We start from the raw sequence: 20,471 nt of genomic DNA on the forward strand, positions 1-20,471 counted from the left end.
AAAATATTTCTCAAATCTTTCTGGAACTAGAATTGCCAAGTGTTTGGATTACAATTAGATATTTACTATAGACCTATCAAAGTAATTAAGAACAGGTACTACTTGGAAATACAGAAAAAAGTGTCAAAAATATGATTAAGCAAAATAGTGCAGATAATGTCCAACTAGAAATCAAAATCAGTAACATGGTAAATATATACTCATAATCTGATGGTTATATTTCACATAATGATTTTTATTCTACTTCAATCTGTACTGTGTCACTTACTCTTTCTTCCTCCATTGTTTCACGTAGCATGTCTATAACACTATTACCAATCATATCGACTGGTCTTTAGTGTGCACATCTTGTTTCTCTTGTCATACACTATAATCAATATGCAGATCAGGAGTATTCTTACATATCCCCACGGTCACAATACTTCTTAACAGGGGCACTATTGACATTCTGGGTGAGAATGTTTCCTGTATTTGCAAGAAAATTAACTTCTTTGACCTCCAGATACTAAATCCCAAAGCATTCTCCCTCAGCATTCCTAGTCACAGTGACTACCCAAACTGTCTCCATACATTTCCAAACACCCACTGGAGGAAAAAAGGTACCAGATAAAATGTTTAGATCAACAGGAATAAAGAGAAGACCTTTAAAAGTTCCTGAGTGACAAAGCAAGTCAAGACTAAAGATCAAGGCTCAAAATGAAAAGAAACTTCTCAATGGAACCACTGGAAGCTAGAAGGCCATCTAACAGACTTTAAATGTCTTTGAAATTAAAGGAAAATTATTTTCTAAGTACAATTCTATATTCAGCCAAACCACCCATTAATTGTGACAAAGAATAAAGATTTTTCAAATATGCAAGATCTCAAATACTAGCCAAGACCATCTACAGAGACATTTTTACAAAATCACTTTTTCTCAAGATGGGCTTTACAAATATAACAGAAATATCTTATTTTTAAACCACTGTAGTCAATATTAATTTTTTCTTTAGAGAGAAGAAAAATGGACACAAATGAGCATTTTCAGCAGAAAGCATGTTTTGGCATTTGTTCCAGTCATTATTAGAGAATAAAGGCAGGAGCCGTCTCTTGCTGACAATCTGCTATGTATTAGGTACCCCACACTAGCACTTTATACACATTATCAATAGTCCCCACAGTAGTCGTAACATACAGGTGTTGTGGGGTTTATTTAATAGAGAGAGGTAAAGTCCTTTATATATTGAATTGAACAAATTTTTCAGCTTCCAAAATAAATCAAATATGAAGGTATTTTATTTCCTGACAACAAGGTTTGAATAGATATTCGGGGAGTAAGCTTTTTAGATCTGTGTTTAGGGATCAATTTTTCAAAATTATTCTAGTTAGGGACACCAAAATCTATGATGATCAGGAAATACAAATAACTTAAGTTATCATGAGAGTAACTGAGTATCCTGGACTACAAATGGCAGTTGAATAACCATATACACGGAATGAAGGCTTCAATTAGGCTTGGTAGGTGTGGGAGAATTTGATTTCAGTTATTCTAAAAGAAGAAAAAAGGTAAAGATTTCCTAATCTATTTAACTGAATATTACATTAGATTACAGAATAAAACAATTAATTTTACTACTAAAGAATATACTTCATTTGCATTATTATGCTGAGGCAATATAGTGAGAGAAGAATCTATAAAGGAAACTGCTTTTTAAATAAGAACGCCTTTAAAAAAATAAACTCAATGAGGCAGAAGATAAAATTGTGCTTTTTAAAGAACATAGTTTTCATATACATCCATTTCATTCCAAAATAAAATAACAGTAAGCCAAGGAAGGTCCTTAAAGGTTTCATCATTCTTGGATTTCCTTAAACCTAATACCTTTTATCTTAAGTAGTTAAGTAATGAAGTCAGACATAAAGTAAATATTTTGAAACTGAACTAATCTATTAAATAAATAAAAGAATATGCTCAATCACTAAATTGTGGAACAGTGATTTTAAATATATTAAGAAATAGCCTAAAAAAGTCAAACAGAAAGCTCCTGAATTCTGCAGTAGGAATCTAGTGGCTCTCTGCCACCTTTCCTGAGGAGGCATGATGATTCCAAACCACCAAAATACTAATTGGCACCAGGGGTCAGGTCTACAGTCACTCTAATAGGAATATACTGAGACAGTGTTCTGTATAGGAAGGAGAATAAAATGCATCACTATTTTTTTCTTTTTTTTAATGACCTGAAGGGGAAAGATGAAACAAAAGCATAAATGGAAATTGGTAACATTTAATATTAAATAGGAGAAAAAAAAAAAAAGATTAGCAAAAAAATGACAGAAAAATTCATCACAAAATAGATAAAACTGAAAACATCTAAAAAATTAAAGTGATAAAAGTTCATATGATAAAATTAATCAAAGACTACTACATGAGTTTCATTTGCCTTGTAATAAAATGTTCCTATTAGACCAGATCATTGAGTTTCAAAATGCATCTTTACAAGATAATTGATTACAATGTTTCACAGCCCCATGATTTGATATGCAAGGATCATTAAGAACGAATTTATTAACTGTCACAAATTATTTGGGTTTGTACATAAGAATGTGCTTAATTAATCAGGTATCTTAAAATATTAATACTTCTTTGCAGAGTATTCACTCTCCAGTCACAGTTGTCCCTGCTTTTTATAGTAGAAAAACAGGTATATTTTATTTCCCAAGATGACTCTTCATTTTATTCTGAGACACTTACCTGAAGAAATGACTTAATTAAGACTTTATACTACGTACCTGACTCTACTTTAAGGTCTTTTGACTACATTACTTCATATAATTCTCCCAACCACGCTGAAGGGCAATATTATTATCCCCATTTTACAAGTGAATTAACAAAAAGGAAGGCTAACAGCTAGAAAACGTTGAAGCCAGAGCTTAACTCAAATCTAACTGAAGCAAAAGCCCACGATTTTCTCACTATGCCAAGCTGCCTGCCCACAGGAACAAAACAGAATGTAACCAACATGTTAACTACAATTTTATCACCTACATTTGTTCATTTCTGGTGCGATGCAGAAATCACAAAAGCTCTTTTGCAAAACCAAAGGAATGGCCATTTATGGGCTAGAGACTATTTTTAAAAAGTCATAGTACCACAGTACAACAGGTTACCTACTAATGCAGACATTAATTCAAGAAGAATAGTTAAAATTATTGCTGAGTAATCCTTCAACAAATAAAGCAAAATAAAAACAAATCATTAAAGATACTTGTTACAAAAAGATGGTATTAACTGATTAGTACATGAATTCACATTAAAACAGAAGCATAACACTTTCTAATATTTCTATGTCTATATATAAACCCAATTACATTTTTTTTTCATCAAAATTTTCAACTAATTTTCTCAGTTATACAAATCAAGGCTTTTGTGTAAAATATCATTAGATATTATATATATTCTGTAATGATCACAAAACTCTTTGGCTATAAAATTTTATCTATCAGCTCAAAATTTATACTTTGTTTCCTCTGTTAAAAGTTACTTCCTCTATAAATTTATTCTGTATGAATTCTGACTTAGATTAAAAAGGTTAAGACAAGGAACTATGTTTCATTCTTAGCAGGTACATATAAACACAAGTGGTTATTAAATGATTATGTTCTCCATATAGTAAAAAAATAAACTGTAGCCTTTTAAAAATATTATGTTATAGGAAGAGAAATTGCCCATCACCCCAAGCCTAAAGCATAACTTTTTCATGCTATATTAAATACGTCCTTTCTTACCACTCTCTTCAAAATAATCACTTTAACATCCATAGAACATTTATCTACTGGATATCCTTCAGCTTGTCTTCTAACCCCACTACTTAACTGACACTATTTTTGTCAAGTTCTCCAATCAGTGGTGTGTTGGAGCCAGTCTGAATATTGCACAAAAACTGATTATTAAATTTTCAGAAAATCTGCAATCTGGTTGCAGATTGAAATTAGCTAATTGTTGATAGCTTGAAATTAGCCATAGTGGAATATTTACACCACAGAAATCAGGAAAAGCTAAAAATCAGAGCATCCCTCCCCTGCCTCCCACCTCTTCCCCCAGAGCCAGTTGTTAAACATTCACCAGCACACTCTTAATGCTATGTAAACCCAATGGACACTTCCCATCCTTATCTCTGTTTCTACTCCTACTTTTTGGCAGCTGTCTTCTCAGTTTCCTTTGCTGGCTCTTCCAGCTCTATTCAATCTCTAAATTCTACTGCCTGCTGAGTATCTCTCCTTGATTTTTTAAAAACTTAACATATCTTTAAAAAGTGTATTTCAAATTCACGGTAAGCCAATTTTCACCAACTTTCTATATATTACCTTTAAAATTTTTCACTAAAGTTATCCCTAAATCCACATGTAAATTTCTATATACAATTAATTTTTAAATTCAAATAACTACTAACTTTACATTAATAATCCGGACATTACCTGTGCAGCACTGTGGCATATTTTCACTTTCCACCTGCTATTTTATCTAACACCTTAAACTACCTGGATAATGTCAGGTGCTATGCTGTCAGAATGCTTGCAAATCGAGGGACCACAATGTCATAACAACACAGATCAGAGCATTTCAAAGTAATTCTAGCTAAGGACTAGGGTTTTTGTTGTAGTTATTGGTTCTGGTTTTAATTTCCAATCAACTGTTGACTGTCACTTTTGTAAAATGCAATAACAAATATTGAGGCATTGACAAACTGCTAAAAGAGTTTCTGAATACTTACTCTCAATTTCAGTACTTATCTGTACTTATTCAAAATCAGACACTATACCAGTATAGACTACAGTATCACTGGTACAGACTATTCACTGTTAAGGTAACAAGTCCACATGACAGAATTAGAAACAACTATCTCAAGTTAACCTTAAAGCACTATCTAGATATGTGGGGTAAATTTGCACTTAAAAAAAAAAAAAAAGGAACGGTAGAAAGAAATCAGTCCTATAAGAAAAAATCAAGGACTGGGAAGGTCATTCTGGTGGTTAGGGATAGAGAGAAAGTGACAGGCAGTGGGTAGATAACTACACATTTTCTCTCTTTGGCTAACTGCTTATGACTGTTCACATAGCAATCATTCATCCCTGGCTTCCAAGTAAGCATTCCACCATCAATTTCAATCAGTCAGTTGCATAGGGAAATGAGGAGGAATGTTGTTTGATGCAACTGGATGTAAACATACACGATACTCAATACATGGGCAATCCTTTCTTGAGGAAATCCTTCACAAGAACATCTAGCTTAACACATACACATTCTCCTTGTCTTCTTGACCTAGTTTTCTGGCCTTCCAATTAAACTGTTACCATTCTATCACATTCCCTTCCTGTATCCCTATTCTTCATTCTTTAAAATTCAAGCTATAAATCTATAAGTCAAACTATTTAAACTGACTTGAAACTTGATTAAATGAAAATAAAACAAAACTCTTTAAAGACACCTACCAACCATCAAAAGCCTGCGACTTCATATGCATTACTCATCAACCATTAATATTATACCTGCTACCATCTAAATATATTACATCTGAATATTATGTGGAATTTGAAATTATGCAGTACCATTAACCAAGAAAAATGCTACTTCTCACAAAATCCACAGAAAATAAAGAAATGGAACTCCACAAAAATAGTATATGTAATATAATCTGAATTTTATTCTGCCAACAAGAAGAGTCAATGGAGCATTTTAAGCAAGGGGGTAGTGGGATCAAATTTGTGTCTTGAAAGATCACTGTTTGCAAAATGGAGGAAGAGATGATAAAGTTCTGCAAAGAGTCAGTGGAGGGTTGATGAAGGCCTAAAGTTGGGTAGTAGGGGAGGAGATGAGGACACAATGAGTGGAGGATGCTATTGCTACTACTGCTAATCACAATGATGGTAACGATGATGATAGTGGTGGTGGTGGTGGTGGTGTTAGAACTACCACTATATGGAAGCCTATGTGCCAAACACTGTGCTTAGCACTTTTATGCATTATCTAATTTGATCTTCTCAATAACTCTAAACTTAGGTGGTGCTACTGTTTCCCCATTTCCCAATAATGAAATTAAGGTTTGAGAGATTATATAACTTTCCCAAAGACATACAACTAGTAAATACAAGAGCTGTGAGTTAAGTTAGTGGTAGAATCAGTTGTATTTATCTGCCACAGCATCCATTCAATTCTCCCCTTCTTTTGGTAACAGAACTCTGCTTTCAGTGATAACTACTCCCTCCCCTTTAACATATAATCCAGAATCAATTAAGATGGCCTAAGCTCTCCTGACTAAGAAGGAGGCAGATATAGACATCAGAAGATGGAAGGTCTTTTTCTGTCTGATATTCCAGGTATAAGGGCCATTTGATTGTTTCTGAGAAATATTTTATTACTTTTTCATATTATGAATGGAGATTTGACACCAACAACTGTCAAAGAGACCATCCAAGTCCAAAGAGTCATCCAATAGGAATTTCAGCCTCTTCACACACACAAATGACAACATCCCCACTGGGAGTTGAGCTTGGGGAATCAATAATTATATGATGAAAGGTATATATCTTTTCCCAGAAAAAATGTGCTTGCAAAATTAAGATAAGTGTTTTTACATGCCTATCTTTTTATGTCATTATGCCCCCTTATATACGTTGGCCTTATGCTATACCTGGTGCTACCTGGGCCAATCTTTGCTACCATGTGAAGACAGCCCATCAACACACAATTCAGAGACAGAGAAAGACCTTCCAGTTATATAATCCAATAAATTACTTTTTTGCATATTTGGATTTCTGTGGCTTAGAGCTTAATGCAAACTAATTCAGAAATTAGTGTCAGGAAAAAGAGTGATACAAGTGACAGACCTAAAATGTAAAACTTGTTTAGTAAAGGAAGGGTACAGGGTAGTGAAAGCCGCTTCATCCCCTAACAGAAGTTGGCACTCCTCATTGTTTGGTTAAACTGTAGCCTGTTGTCTTGGAACTGAGACCACCTAACTAATGAGGCCAATGCTTTAGAGAACTTGGTATGAAAATGTCAGGGTGATGAAAGGTGTTGGTTACTTCTTATTGCCTTCAGCAAGTCCTACAAGAAAGCAACAAGCTGGCAAGCTTGAAAGTAGAAAGGACACAGATGCAACTAGCTATGAGGTGCTCTTCTCAATTATACCAACAAGCCAAAAGGACTGTGACTCAGATAATCATGCTTCTTGAGAGATTACAGAATTCTATGAACCAAGGAATAAAACAGGAAAAGTAGAAGATGAGACTGGGTCCTGGAAAGGGGAAGCTTGATCACCTATGACCATGTCCAACATTTATGAATGTTGGATGAGTTCTTAGTTCCTATAATTGTTTAATTTAAATCTTATCCTTTTCATAAAAAATATCTCTATTTGAATTCTGTTCATATTTTTCTAAGTGTTTACCCTTTATACAACTGGGTCATATTCTCTAGTCTACTTTCTAAAATTTTGACACAAAATATGGAGAAACATAAATAAAACTTGTAACATACTTAATTTACAAAATAAGTTATAGAAACAAGGAAAGAGAGGAGTATGAATTTAAGAAAGTTACTCTGTCCACTTTTCTCACAACGCCTCTTGTTCCCCATTTGGAAAAATGAAGGTTTTCCTGGTTTTATTTAGAAGTAAAAAGTTTAAACAGTAAAGTTACTGTCTTAAGGCAACCCCTCCCTCTATCTCTGGCCAACCCAGATATCTTCCATGATAATAGAAAGAATAAAACCTACTCTTTTTGTCCCAAGTTGAAACTTAAAATACATATTTCTAGTGGGCATTGTTTCAAATGGTAGTTATGTATTACTGAAGTAATATATTGATAAACTTAAGGTATGTAAAGTTGAAAGTTGGCCTGATAATCTGGCCATGAACTCTATCTAGTCTATGAAACCAAAATTTTTTTTAAGGGCCTATATATGAGCCTTTTTGAACACAACCCTATCATAAATTTATCAGTTGAATATGGACATCAACCAACTTGACATCAAATTATTACGTATCACATAGAACACTTTAGTGATTACTCTCATAAAACAATGTAATCCAACCTCATTTTTTTCAGAATATTGATAATAATGTCAACTAGAATTACATTTGACTTGAATTAAAAGACACAACAAAAAAGTTAATGATATGAGAAAATCTCTAGGAAAAGTACATGTGATGATCAATTATAGGCACTACTTATTTTATTGCATTTCACTTTATTGTACTTTGCCAATACTGCGTTTCTTACAAATTGAAGATCTGTGGCAACTCTGAATCATTAGATGATGGTTAGCATTTTTGAGCTATAAAGTAATTTTTAATTAAGGTATGTACATTGTGTTTTTAGACATAATGCTATTGCATACTTAACAGACTACTGTATAGTGTAAACATGACTTTTATATGCACTGAGAAATCAAAAAAATTTGTGTGACTCGCTTTATTGTGATGTTTGCTTTATTGTAGTAGTCTGGAACCAAACTCGCATTATCTCCAAGGTAAGCCTGTACTTCTGATGGAAATTTTTAAAAATCAGAATAAAGAAATGATAGTGCCCTTTGTTCTTTTAGAGAAAATTATATAATACAATGTGAAAGTAAATGTGTTACTTACCTGCATTTAATCTGTAAGAAACACATTCTTAGAGGATGTATTTTTTTTCCAACAAGCCTAACACATTACACAGAATTTGATATGACATAACAAGTCCATCCAGGCCTAGGCTTATTCAGCTAAACACGGCTTTTAGGGTTACCTGAACTAAACAAAATCCTCAGACAGCTTAAATGATACAAAACATAGAAGCAAGAGAGGTTTGATAATTCAACTGAATTAGAAACAAACATTAAAAAAAACCCCGAATATACACATCATTGAATCATGATTACTTCTTTATAATCAATTTAGGTCTGTAGCAGACACAAATAATGACACTGATGATATGAACATGAATAAAATTAAAAGCCTATAGTTATTTTCATTAGCTGTCCATAAGGCATTTAACCATTAAAATTTATGGAGACTCTATCCTGAAAAGCTTTCTAGATTTTCCTTAGAAAAATGGCCAATATTTTCTCCCATCAATGCAGAGTTAATTTTAGAACATAAGATTTATGGAACAATGACCAAATTCTGAGGGAAAACCAAAGTGGAGATTCAATTTTACAAAAGTAAGAGGTTATTCTGGGCTTTATTTTCAATTAAAAAGAAACATGAAATCATGAAGTAAGCAGAAAAACAATTCATTAGCTTGCCCCAACTGTTTATTTTACTATGAACCTCAGCTCACCTAGGAATACCTCAATAGTATGAGAATTAATAACAGAAGGAGTAACAGAATGATCTTTGCAAGATACCTGAGGAGGACAACACATCAAGCATTTCCATTAATCCTGTCACCTTTATTGTAACAGGATTACATGAAGACAGAGCCAAGAGAATACAGGCACACCTCGTTTTATTGCGCTTTGCAGATATTGCATTTTTTTTAAACAAATTGAAGGCTTGTGGCAACCCTGCATCAAGCAAGCCTACTGGCACCAGTTTTCCAACAGCATTTGCTCACTTCCATTCTCTGTGTCACATTTTGGTAATTCACAATATTTCAAACTTTTTCATTATTATTATATTTGTTATGATGATCTGTGATCAGTGATCTTTGATGTTACTACTATGACTTGCTGAAGGCTCAGATGATGGTTAGCATTTTTTTTTAACAATAAAGCATTTTTAATTAAGGTATGTACACTGTTTTTCCAGACATAATACTATTGCACACTTAACAGACTACAATATAGGATAAACATAACTTTTATATGCACTGAGAAACCAAAAAATTCGTGTGACTTGCTTTACTGCAATATTCACTTGATTGTGGTGGTCTGGAACTGAACCTGCAATACCTTCCAGGCATGCCTGCATAAGAAACATCTACAAGCATGATAATCTTCAGTCCACATATGTATCAATTTATTGTCCTGCTGTTTGTGCTCATGTTTGTTATCATTAATCTCCTCTGATGCAATGTCAGCATCATGAAAGAAAGAGTTTAGGGTGAGAAGAGCTATTACTGAAAGGATAAGTTTCTCTGGTCAAACATTTAAAACAATGAAATAGCAAACCAAGCAGTATTTTCAAGGCTGCCTGTTTAAAGGCTTTCTTAGCCATTCAAAACAACTAGTTAGCCTTATTTTGGCAATAAAACTTTGAAATAAAGAATGTAATATTATTACAGGTTACAAAAATGCCAGATCAGATTTGAGTATTGTATTCAAAATACCTCTGCTAAGTCTTTATTTATTTTGTTTAGTGTTGCTTACACTAAGTAAATGATAAAAAGGTTTACACAAAGTAAATAATAATATTCTTTTTAATAAGCATTCCTATGACCTTTTAAGTTTGTGGTTTCTTCTGTCTCACAAACTAACAGTAAGCTTCTTTGGGGCAAGAGCTACAAAATCCATCTATTTCCCTGAATTTTCTGAATGAGGTATTTTATTAAATTTTGTATCCCTGCCGCTTATCATAGACCAGGTACAAATAAATACTACATAAAATACTGCATATATAGAATGAATAATTTCTTACAACACATACAGTTGTAGCCTCACTTCAGTCTCAATCCCATTTTCCACCTTGCCAATGGACAAATTTTTTTTCTGAAAGCACCAAACTTTGTTACTGTCATGACACAAACCCTTTCATGGCTTTGCACTGTCATTTGGATAAAATAAAAACTCCTTAGGACAAAATCCTCTTGATCCGGCTCCAGACTACCGCTTTTACATCTGGCCTTCTACATCTACCTCTCCCATAACCTCCCAGGCATAGGAACTGGCGTTCTGCTGCCTCCAAGCCTGGACATGCAGAGTTCCCTACATTTGGACTGCCCTTCCCCCAACACTTCTCCTTTGACCTGTCTAAATGCCACCTACTCTAAGAAGCCTCTGCCTATCTCCCATCTTGGTTAGCTGGCCTCCCCACACAGTACTTCTAGGAAAGAACAGAAATTTGTTTCTCTGAGAATAGTGGTTATCAAGTGGGACAGAAAACTCTAATGTAAGTTGGAGGGGGTAATTTCTGGGGTTAGGATGATCAAAGGAACATGTGAATTTGGATAAAATTTAAGAGCCTCTACAAACATTAGAAATACCTAATTTTTTAATTTGGGGATTTATGAAGGTCACAGGTTATATTCCTTGTGAAAATCTAGGGTGTGAAATACTATTATAATGTCTATATCTTTCTCACATTCTAGCTGACTCTGTACCATATTAATAACAATAATGTAAATACAAAACAGTCTACTAAAACAATATCCAATATTAACATATGTGTTTATAAATTTCTGTCCCCTCAGAAGTAAATCTCTCTAACACTGATGTTTGGATTTGAGTGTATTATTCATGTCATGTATCTTAATTAACTTTAGTACCTTTTCCCAAGTGGAATGCTAGTATACTAAATTTTGTTGGTATAGGATGTGTTCTGTGAGAACTGAAAGCTGACAGACAGACACACAGGTCACCGTAGAATTACTATTCTTGGTCTCAACTTCATTATGATTTAGGAGAGACTCTAGGAGTCAAAAGCAAATGTAGGGAGACAGAAGGATAAAAGGAAATCAAAGGAGCTCTGATTGGGATAGTATAAAGGGAGGTTGGGACAAAAACATCTAGAAGTCAGATTTTAAGAAGCAGTAGAGATTCTCCTGCTAACCCTGAAGAAGCAAACATGTGAACTGCCTAGGGAGGAGGTCATGTGGCAAGGACCTGAGGGCTTCTAGGAGCTGAAGGCACTCCCCAGGAAACATCAAACAAGAAAGCAAGAATGTCAGTCCTACATCCACAAGGAAGTGAATATTGCTAACAACCAGCTAACTTGTAAGAGGACCTCAAGCCTGAGGCAAGATCACAGTCCCAGCTGAAATCTTGATTTTAGTATGTGAAACATTGATCAGAGATCTCAACTAAGCTGTGTTTTGACTCCTGAACCACAGAAACTATGAGATAGTATATTTGCATTGTTTTAAGCCACTGACTTTTTGGTAATTTGTGAAACAGCAATAGGAAATGAATTCATCATACTTTAAAAGCAAGAAAATATTGCTTTTACATGTGTCTACTTACAAATCTCATCTACATTCTACATCTAACATTTGTTTTTCAAACAATGCATTATCTTTTCTTTGTCATCTAACAAAAGATTCCATTTTCATGAAATCTGTACACTTCAAATTTATTATAAAAGCGTTTTATCTCTGAGCTTAAATTTAATTCGAAATATATCTGAAAGAGAAAACTAAATCTAAAAGAATATTTCCCTAACTTTTTGGAATCATATATTAAAATCTTACAATTCTAGAAAATATTTATCATATTGCATACTTCAATTAAAATATAAACATTTAACATGATTATATCTCTTTCAGTATTATGTTAATCACTAAAATATATCATACTAAGAAATATGTCACAATGTGGGAGCATACTCACTCACTGTGCTCATTTAACCCTAACCATAACCACATATTTTCATACAATGTGTAATATGTAGAGAAAAAAGAGATAGACCAATTTCACAATCAAAAAAGTTATATAAAATTATATAGTAATTTCTCTAACATAACAATATGTTTTCATAGCTAAATCTGTCATCTAGTAAACTGAGGGAAAGAGTTTGGTGATATTGCCCATCATACAGTTAGAGGGCAAAATAAGCTTTAATATTTTCAGAATGCAACAATTAAAATTTTCTTCTGTATTTTTGTCAAACAGGAAATTTGTAATTAAATAAATTTGTAAATACCCAGAGTAGACATTCACACTGTCAGTATATTATACCTTTTTTGTACAATTCCAAATAAAGTTTGGTGTTTTAAAAAGAAATCTACTTTAGGGACTTCCCTCGTGGTGCAGTGGTTAAGAATCTGCCTGCCAATGCAGGGGACATGGGTTTGAGCCCTGGTCCAGGAAGATCCGACATGCCACAAAGCAACTAAGCCCGTGTGCTACAACTACTGAGCCTGCGCTCTGGAGCCCACGAGCCACAACTACTGAGCCTGCATGCCACAACTACTGAAGCCCATGTGCCTAGAGCCCATGCTCCGCAACAAGAGAAGCTACCGCAATGAGAAGCCCACGCACTGCAACGAAGAATAGCCCCCGCTCGCCACAACTAGAGAAAGCCCGCACGCAGCAACGAAGACCCAACGCAGCCAAAAATAAATAAAAAAGAAATCTACTTTAAGTTGGCTTACCTTCCACACTCAAAGTCCCCATTTTAGATTCCAAGAAGTCAAATAATGTGCTTGGTGCTGATGGCCTTGCATTTCCCAGTTCCTCTTCATCTTCAGATCTTATTCGCCCCCTGCCTTTTCCTTTACCTTAAGAAGTAAAGCAAGACATATACATTATACATGCAAAAACAAAAGAAGAATATACACTAAAATGTAATCAGCAGACATCTTAAGTAGAACTTTATATATGTATTTCTTTTCATATTTTTCTGTATATTCTACTTCCATTATAACAAAAATGTTTTTAAATGACTATATTAAGTAGCACCTTTAATCCTATAAATGATCTATCTGGAAATTTGAATTTGTTCATGTAAATTATCTTTTAAGGAAAATAAATCATTTTTATAAGATTTTTCTTTAACCACTTATTTTTTTTTTAATTGAAGTATAGTTGATTTACAATGTTGTGCCAGTCTCTGCTGTATGGCAACCACTTATTTTTTTAGAAGAATATAGGATTGGGACTTGAAAAATCACATAATACATTTGACCATACAATAATTTTAAAATAACATTAAATAAAAGTCATGTTCCTGTTAACTATTAAAAGTTTATAGACTAATTAGTCATTTATACAAATGGCCTAGTTCTAGAAATAGTTAATAGAGCTAGTTACTTTATATTTTCTGTATTATTCATGACCTTGTTAAATAAGGTATTAGACTTACTTTATATAAAGATGAAGACAATGAGACTAAGGATAACCTACGTAAGTCTCTGTGGTTCCCAAACTGCTGCTCCTTCCACTTACCATAATGGTAAATGAAGTTATAGCCTTCACAGCAACAAAACCCAGTCTTTGTCGACAACATATATTTCTCTGAAAATCAAATAATACTGTCTGGCACATTGCTTAATGAATTATACCTCTCAGAGGTGGACCCGTAACAGGTTTCTGTTTATTGCTGTTAAGAAGTACATTCAGTGCTGCTTCTAAGTTGTTGCCATTATCCATGAGAGCTTGCCTTGATGCTTCTTTACTAAAGCCCATTTCTGTTATGTGCCTCAGAGCCTTCTCATCAACCTGTAAGGAACGAAGAGAAAAGTTATGCTGATAGCCAATAAACAAGCAAGGTATAAGTTTTTAACTACATACTGCTTTTTAACTAAAAATTACATCTGATGTTTATGGAAAAAATGTTATATTAATACATCACTTGCTGTTTTTTCATACCAATAGTCAAGGAAGGATCTGTGATATGCAGGGTTGTGCCTTGAGTACTTTCTCTGTACCATTACAAATGCAAAACAAACAAAAAAGAAATTTTATATGTCAGAATAAGGCTTTTGAAAACAATACAGGCAGTGAAAATTACCTAATGAAAAATTTTCATGGTTGATACTTCTCTGTCTTAAGGAAGTGCAATTTATATAGCACCTCTCCAAAAATGCAAAGTATAAAAAGAAGCTAACAAAATGGTGCCACCTCAGTAGCTTGGTTTTTTTTCTACTCTCTATTGTTTCAGTACTCTGCTCTATATTTATCAGCAATACTATCTATGAAGCTTTGACAGCCTGTACCCCAAATAAAAAATCTACTTTACAAATGTCAGAACCCCAAATCTTGAAAAATCTAGACCTGAGTAGAATTAAAGGACTGTTTAAGTAACATAAACATATCCCATGAAGAAATTTACTGAATCATAACCAGCTGAGGAATACATAACTAACTTTTATACATTTAAGAGTTAAGATGGATGGGCTTTAAGGTAGCATTACACATGGCATGCATGGTGCAGACAGCTACTCTGATACCCATGTAGACGTTGTTAAAAGCACAGCACTTGTTTTAAAATCCTGTTTTTAAAACCCTGACTTTTTTTAAAACCCTGGTTTTGTGACTTCCAAACACAAAATCCTTCCTAAACATAGTAGCAACTATCAACAGATCAGAGTTGACACATAAGAGAAAATTTACATCCTTGCTGTAGATATGCTAAAGTAAATGTAAAAAGGACTGGACATTAAAACTATTAATCCTTCTTACTCAAAAACTTATCTAAATGTAAAAAAAAATCCTTCCAAAGCCTTTCCCTCTCCCAATTATCTCCCAAGTAAATATCTAATTAAGAATATTGTCCCATACACAGAATTTAACCAAAAACACTCAAGAACCAATTAATATCCAACCTCGGTATAACTTACTGTACCTTTCTTGTTAACCTGATTTGCAGTTAACCAGTTAACTCTCATTCAGTGTTGTTGGCAGGGCCATGCTCTCTCTGACAGATTTAGGGAAGAACCTTCCTTGCCTCTTCTAGTTTCTGTTGTTTGCTGGCAATCCTGGGCAAATTCCTTAGCTTATAGATGTATCACTCCAGTCACACAGCCATCTTCTCACTGTGTGTCTTCAGGTCAACTTCCCTCTGTAAGTGTCTATCTCTGTGTCTAAATTTCCCCTCTTTATAAAGAGATTAAATTAGGGTCATATTGGCTTAGGGCCCAACCTAATGACCTCTTTTTAACTTGGTATCTCGGCAAAGATCCTGTTTCCAAAGAGAGTCAGTCACATTTTAAGGTACTGGTGGTCAAGACTTCAAGCTATCTTGTTTGGGGGGTAGGGGTGCGGGGGTGATGGATGGGACACAATTCAACCTATTATACCATCTATTATCAAAAATTATTTTAAGGACCTGTCAACTGACATCCCAATCAAGTCCTCTTTCAATTGTTGAAAATAAAGAACTGAATACCATGCAACATGCAAAAGAACAGGGTTCCTGGTCATTAAAATTTCAAACTGTCCTTTTGATAGTCTCCTTCATTCTTTTTTTTTTAATTAATTAATTAATTTATTTATGGCTGTGTTGGGTCTTCGTCTCTGTGCGAGGGCCCTCCCCAGTTGCGGCAAGCGGGGGCCACTCTTCATCGCGGTGCGCGGGCCTCTCACTATCGCGGCCTCTCCTGCTGCGGAGCACAGGCTCCAGACGCGCAGGCTCAGTAGTTGTGGCTCACGGGCCCAGTTGCTCCGCGGCATGTGGGATCCTCCCAGACCAGGGCTCGAACCAGCGTCCCCCGCACTAGCAGGCAGACTCCCAACCACTGCGCCACCAGGGAAGCCCATCCTTCATTCTTAAATGACAGTTTTTCTGAATACAGAATTACAGGTGAACAGTTTTTTTTCTTTCCGTACTTTCAATATATCACCCCACTGCTTCCTTGCCTCCATAGTTTCTGATGAAAAATTGGTCATTTATTTATTGAGGATCCCTTGTATTTGATGAGTTGCTTCTCTCTCACTGCTTTCAAGATTTCCTCTGTCTCTAGCTTTCAACAACTTGATTATGTGTCTTGGTGTGTCTCTGAGTTTATCCTATTGGAGTTCACTAAGCTTCTTAGATTTGTAGATTTCATCAAATTTGGGAATATGGGGGCATTAGTTCTTCAAATATTTTTTCTGTCCCTTTTTCTCTTCTATTGGGAAGAGAACATACACAACATAATGTGTATGTTGGTACATTTGATGGTACCTCATAGGTCCCTTAGGCTCTATTCTTCATTTTTTTCTCTTTCTGCATCTTAGACTGGGTAATTTCAATTGCCCTATATTAAAGTTCACTGATTCTTTCTTCTGCTTGCTCTAGTCTGATGTTGAACTTGACTAACGAAATTTTTTATTTCCACTACTGTATGTTTCAGTTCCAGAATTTCTATTTTGTTTATTTTTATAATTTATCTTTATTGATATTCCCTACTTGTTCATATATTGTTCTCCTGATTTCTTTTAGCTCTTTGTCAATGGTTCCTTCACACCTCTGAGCATTTCTAAGACAGTTAATTTAAGTTCTTGTTTAGTAAGCCCAATTCCTGAGCTTCTTCAGGGATAGTTTCTTTCAATTTCTTTTTTTTCCTATGAGTGGATCATACTTTCCTGTTTTATAGTATGCTTTGTAATTTTCTGTTGAGAACTGAAAATTCTGAATACTGTATTGATGGTAATTTTGGAAATCAGATTCTCCCTCCTCCTCAGGGACTGCTGTTGTTACTTAATGAAGACTGCAGCTTTAAGTTTTTTTAGTAACTTTTCCAGATTTTTTTTTGTAAGGATTTTATTCCTTGTGATATGTGATCACTGGAGTCTTTGTTCCAGTATCTCCCTGGTCAGCCAGTGACCAGCCTCTTTCTTCATTAATCACCACTCTGTATGCTGCAAGAGTCTGACGTGACTCCAGAGTTGTAAAATAGTTGCTTTAGACAATGTTTGTCAGCTTAATAGTTGTTTTGGTGGACAGCCCAATTCCTGGAGCTTTCCATTCTGCCATCTTTGTGATATCACTCCCTTCATATGTTTTTACTCCTCACAACAATCCCAAACTGCTGGTCTTTGGTGTTCTACGGCAAGACATCCCCAGATGAGGGTTCTCAATTCACTCAAGTTTAAGAGCTTCTTGAGTTAGAGACTGTGTGGTTTTCAACTTGCTGTATCCACTCAAACCTGAAAACTGACTTTTTTTTTTAAAGAAAGAGATGGTCATGTATTCAAGGAAAAGATAGTCTGGCTCTGTTATAAACCTATTCTCCTTGGCTAGTGATTGATCTAGGAGTGGGCATGTGACCTAGTTCTAGTCAATGAACCACAGACGGAATTTACTGGAGATTTCCAAAATTATTTTTTTATCTGATAAAACAGACCCACACCCAGATGAATGTCCCCTTTCCTTCTTGCCTCTGAATTTTTGCATGAAGACTTAACATACAGAGAATCCTGTAACCCAGAGAAGAAAACCAAGAAACTAGAGAGATGCTCACCAGAGCTCCAACACTGTTATACTGCTGAATTTACCAATCTTTGTAATCATCTATCTCCAAATTTCTTGTTATATGAGATGATGAAACCCCATTATTTCAGTTAGTCTTAGCACTCTACAGACAAAATCACCCAAAGTCATTTAACCTTTAAAGGCAGAGGAAAATGAATTCCTGTCAGTTCCCTTATATCTGAGGACACTGTAGCATACCAGAAATATCTCTGACTCCTCCCATTATCTCAAAAATCCAGGAATATTTTGCAATTGAGTCTATAACATACATTTACTATTTCAATGTATTTTTCCCAAAGAACACAACAAAACAAAATCACTTTAGACAAAATTTGAGAAAAGATGTGGGGAAGGGTAGGGAACAGCCCATAACTGTTTGTTTCTGATGCATCATCTTTTAGAATATAATTTCCATTGAGCGTTTTCTGTTTAACTTGATGACTTTTTATCAATCCATTCTAAAAGACATCATTCAGACAGTAGAAAGTTAAGTAAAACGTAAATTTTACTTAAGTAAATTATTTTTCAACCAATCCAAATTTTCCATGGAATAACTGGAAATTATTAACTGGAATCCTTAATGAAAGCCTTCTTAGAGTTGTGACACCTATTTATAATATACTCAAAAAGCCAGTGGTGGTTCTGAGAAAGAATTAAAAAAACCAAGGCTATTAAAGAAAAAAAGACATAAACTTTGTGGTTGGTTCTTCAGCCTTACCAGTTCTCTATAGACACCTTCATGTTTTCCCTCTGATTTGTTTGACTTTTCTTTCTGTAAAATCTCCCTATTTCGGTTACCAGCAGCACTCATGTTGAGATTACTTCTAGCACCACCACCACCTCCTCCAAATATCTTGGTCTTCAGAGAACAGAAAGATAAAAGAAATGTAAATAAATAACATTTTAAAAAGCTCTAAAGACTAAGCTATGACTAAAAACTGAAGTAGTTAAGTTTCTTAATTACGTTTTACAGGAAAAAAATGAAATGTTAACTAATTCTTTCTAAATATCTACTAGTCATAATCTCACAAGTCCAGGTGAGGCAATTAAAAAAATTACATGATTATAATCTTTAAATCTCCAAGGCAAATCATCAGAATAAACTTAAGTAGACAACAATATAAAAGAAAAGATAATAGTACAAGTATTATGGAGATTAGGTGTCAAAAATTATTCTAGGGTAAAATACTTGACTGATATCGTGAGACCTGAGTTACAAATCCAGCTACATGGCAAGGCTTTCTTTAGCAAGGCACCAAACCTATCTAGGAATCTGTTACATTATGTTCATGATCCAGTAGTAGGATTCTAGAATCTAAGAAAGTAGACAAATAATACAAATTTTAACATGGGATTAAAACTCTCATTACTAATTTATTATTTACATTAATTACCAAATACGCTATATCTTACCAACTAAGTATAAAAGCTTTAAAGTCCATATTTCTTATTTTGCCTGACTTAATCTGAATAATTATATGTGTAATCAAATTTGAATTTGATCTCATTTTTGTTTTGTCAAAACTATAGTGGAAACACTAGAACATAAAAAACATCGGTTTGGAAAGATACAAATTCATGATTGAAAAGCATTCCGCAGTTGTTATTTGTACAATATTAAATTAAATATCTGGTTATATAATATCTTTATAGTTTTCTAATAGAGCTAATAAAAGCAGAAGCCAAGACTTGATTTTTATTAGATATAATTATCAACATTTTTTAATGTATCTTAAAATGATTACAATAAGAAAACATCCTAGATATACATTTATATAAGACTGGGAAATTATTTTGAATCAGATGAAAATGTAAAGAAATAGAACCTGAAAAATAGAAAAATGATGTGAGATAAGCATCAATGGACAACATATTAAATACCTCTATTAGGTAGTTGATACACCACAATATTTAAGTTTAATTCAAATCAAAATTAAAACTACATCTTCAAAGACCAAAGACCCATTACTGGATTCATTCAATTTTTGGTTTCTGCAATCCCAGCAAAAAAAAGAAAAAAAATAGCTTTGGAATGTCTTGATAGTCATTGCTTACATAACCACAAGGAAAAATGTGAGTTTATATTAATGTGATACAGTTTATTAGATTGGGAGACAATGTAGTACAGCTAAGAATACAGGCTTAAGAGCTACACAAGGCTGGGACTAAATCTGTACTGAGCCACTTCCTAGTTCCTGCCCTCAGGCAAGTCACTTAACTTCTACCTTCCATGAACCTCGGGTTTCTCATCTTTAAAACAGGGACGAGAGAATTCCCTGGTGGTACAGTGGTTAGGACTCCACGCTTCCACTGCAGGGGGCAGGGGTTCGATCCCTGGTCAGGAAACTAAGATCCCACAAGCCGCGTGGCACGGCCCAAAAACACCTACCTCACTGGGAT

At 34.4% G+C, this 20,471-nt stretch overlaps 1 protein-coding gene across 1 annotated transcript in view; it reads right to left on the reverse strand.

Annotated features, from left to right (window-relative positions):
• The window catches only part of TDRD3 (tudor domain containing 3), a 229,216-nt gene that overhangs the window by 60,427 nt on the left and 148,318 nt on the right, over positions 1 to 20,471 (reverse strand). Inside the window, exons 8-10 of the mRNA XM_061170837.1 lie at positions 18,790 to 18,930; positions 14,179 to 14,335; positions 13,270 to 13,395 (exon numbers count right to left, since the gene is read on the reverse strand). Coding sequence (XP_061026820.1) covers positions 13,270 to 13,395; positions 14,179 to 14,335; positions 18,790 to 18,930 — 424 coding nt within the window. The remainder of the gene's footprint in view (positions 1 to 13,269; positions 13,396 to 14,178; positions 14,336 to 18,789; positions 18,931 to 20,471) is intronic.

This window comes from Eubalaena glacialis, chromosome 16 (genome assembly GCF_028564815.1).
Source record: "Eubalaena glacialis isolate mEubGla1 chromosome 16, mEubGla1.1.hap2.+ XY, whole genome shotgun sequence".
Taxonomy (NCBI): domain Eukaryota; kingdom Metazoa; phylum Chordata; class Mammalia; order Artiodactyla; family Balaenidae; genus Eubalaena; species Eubalaena glacialis.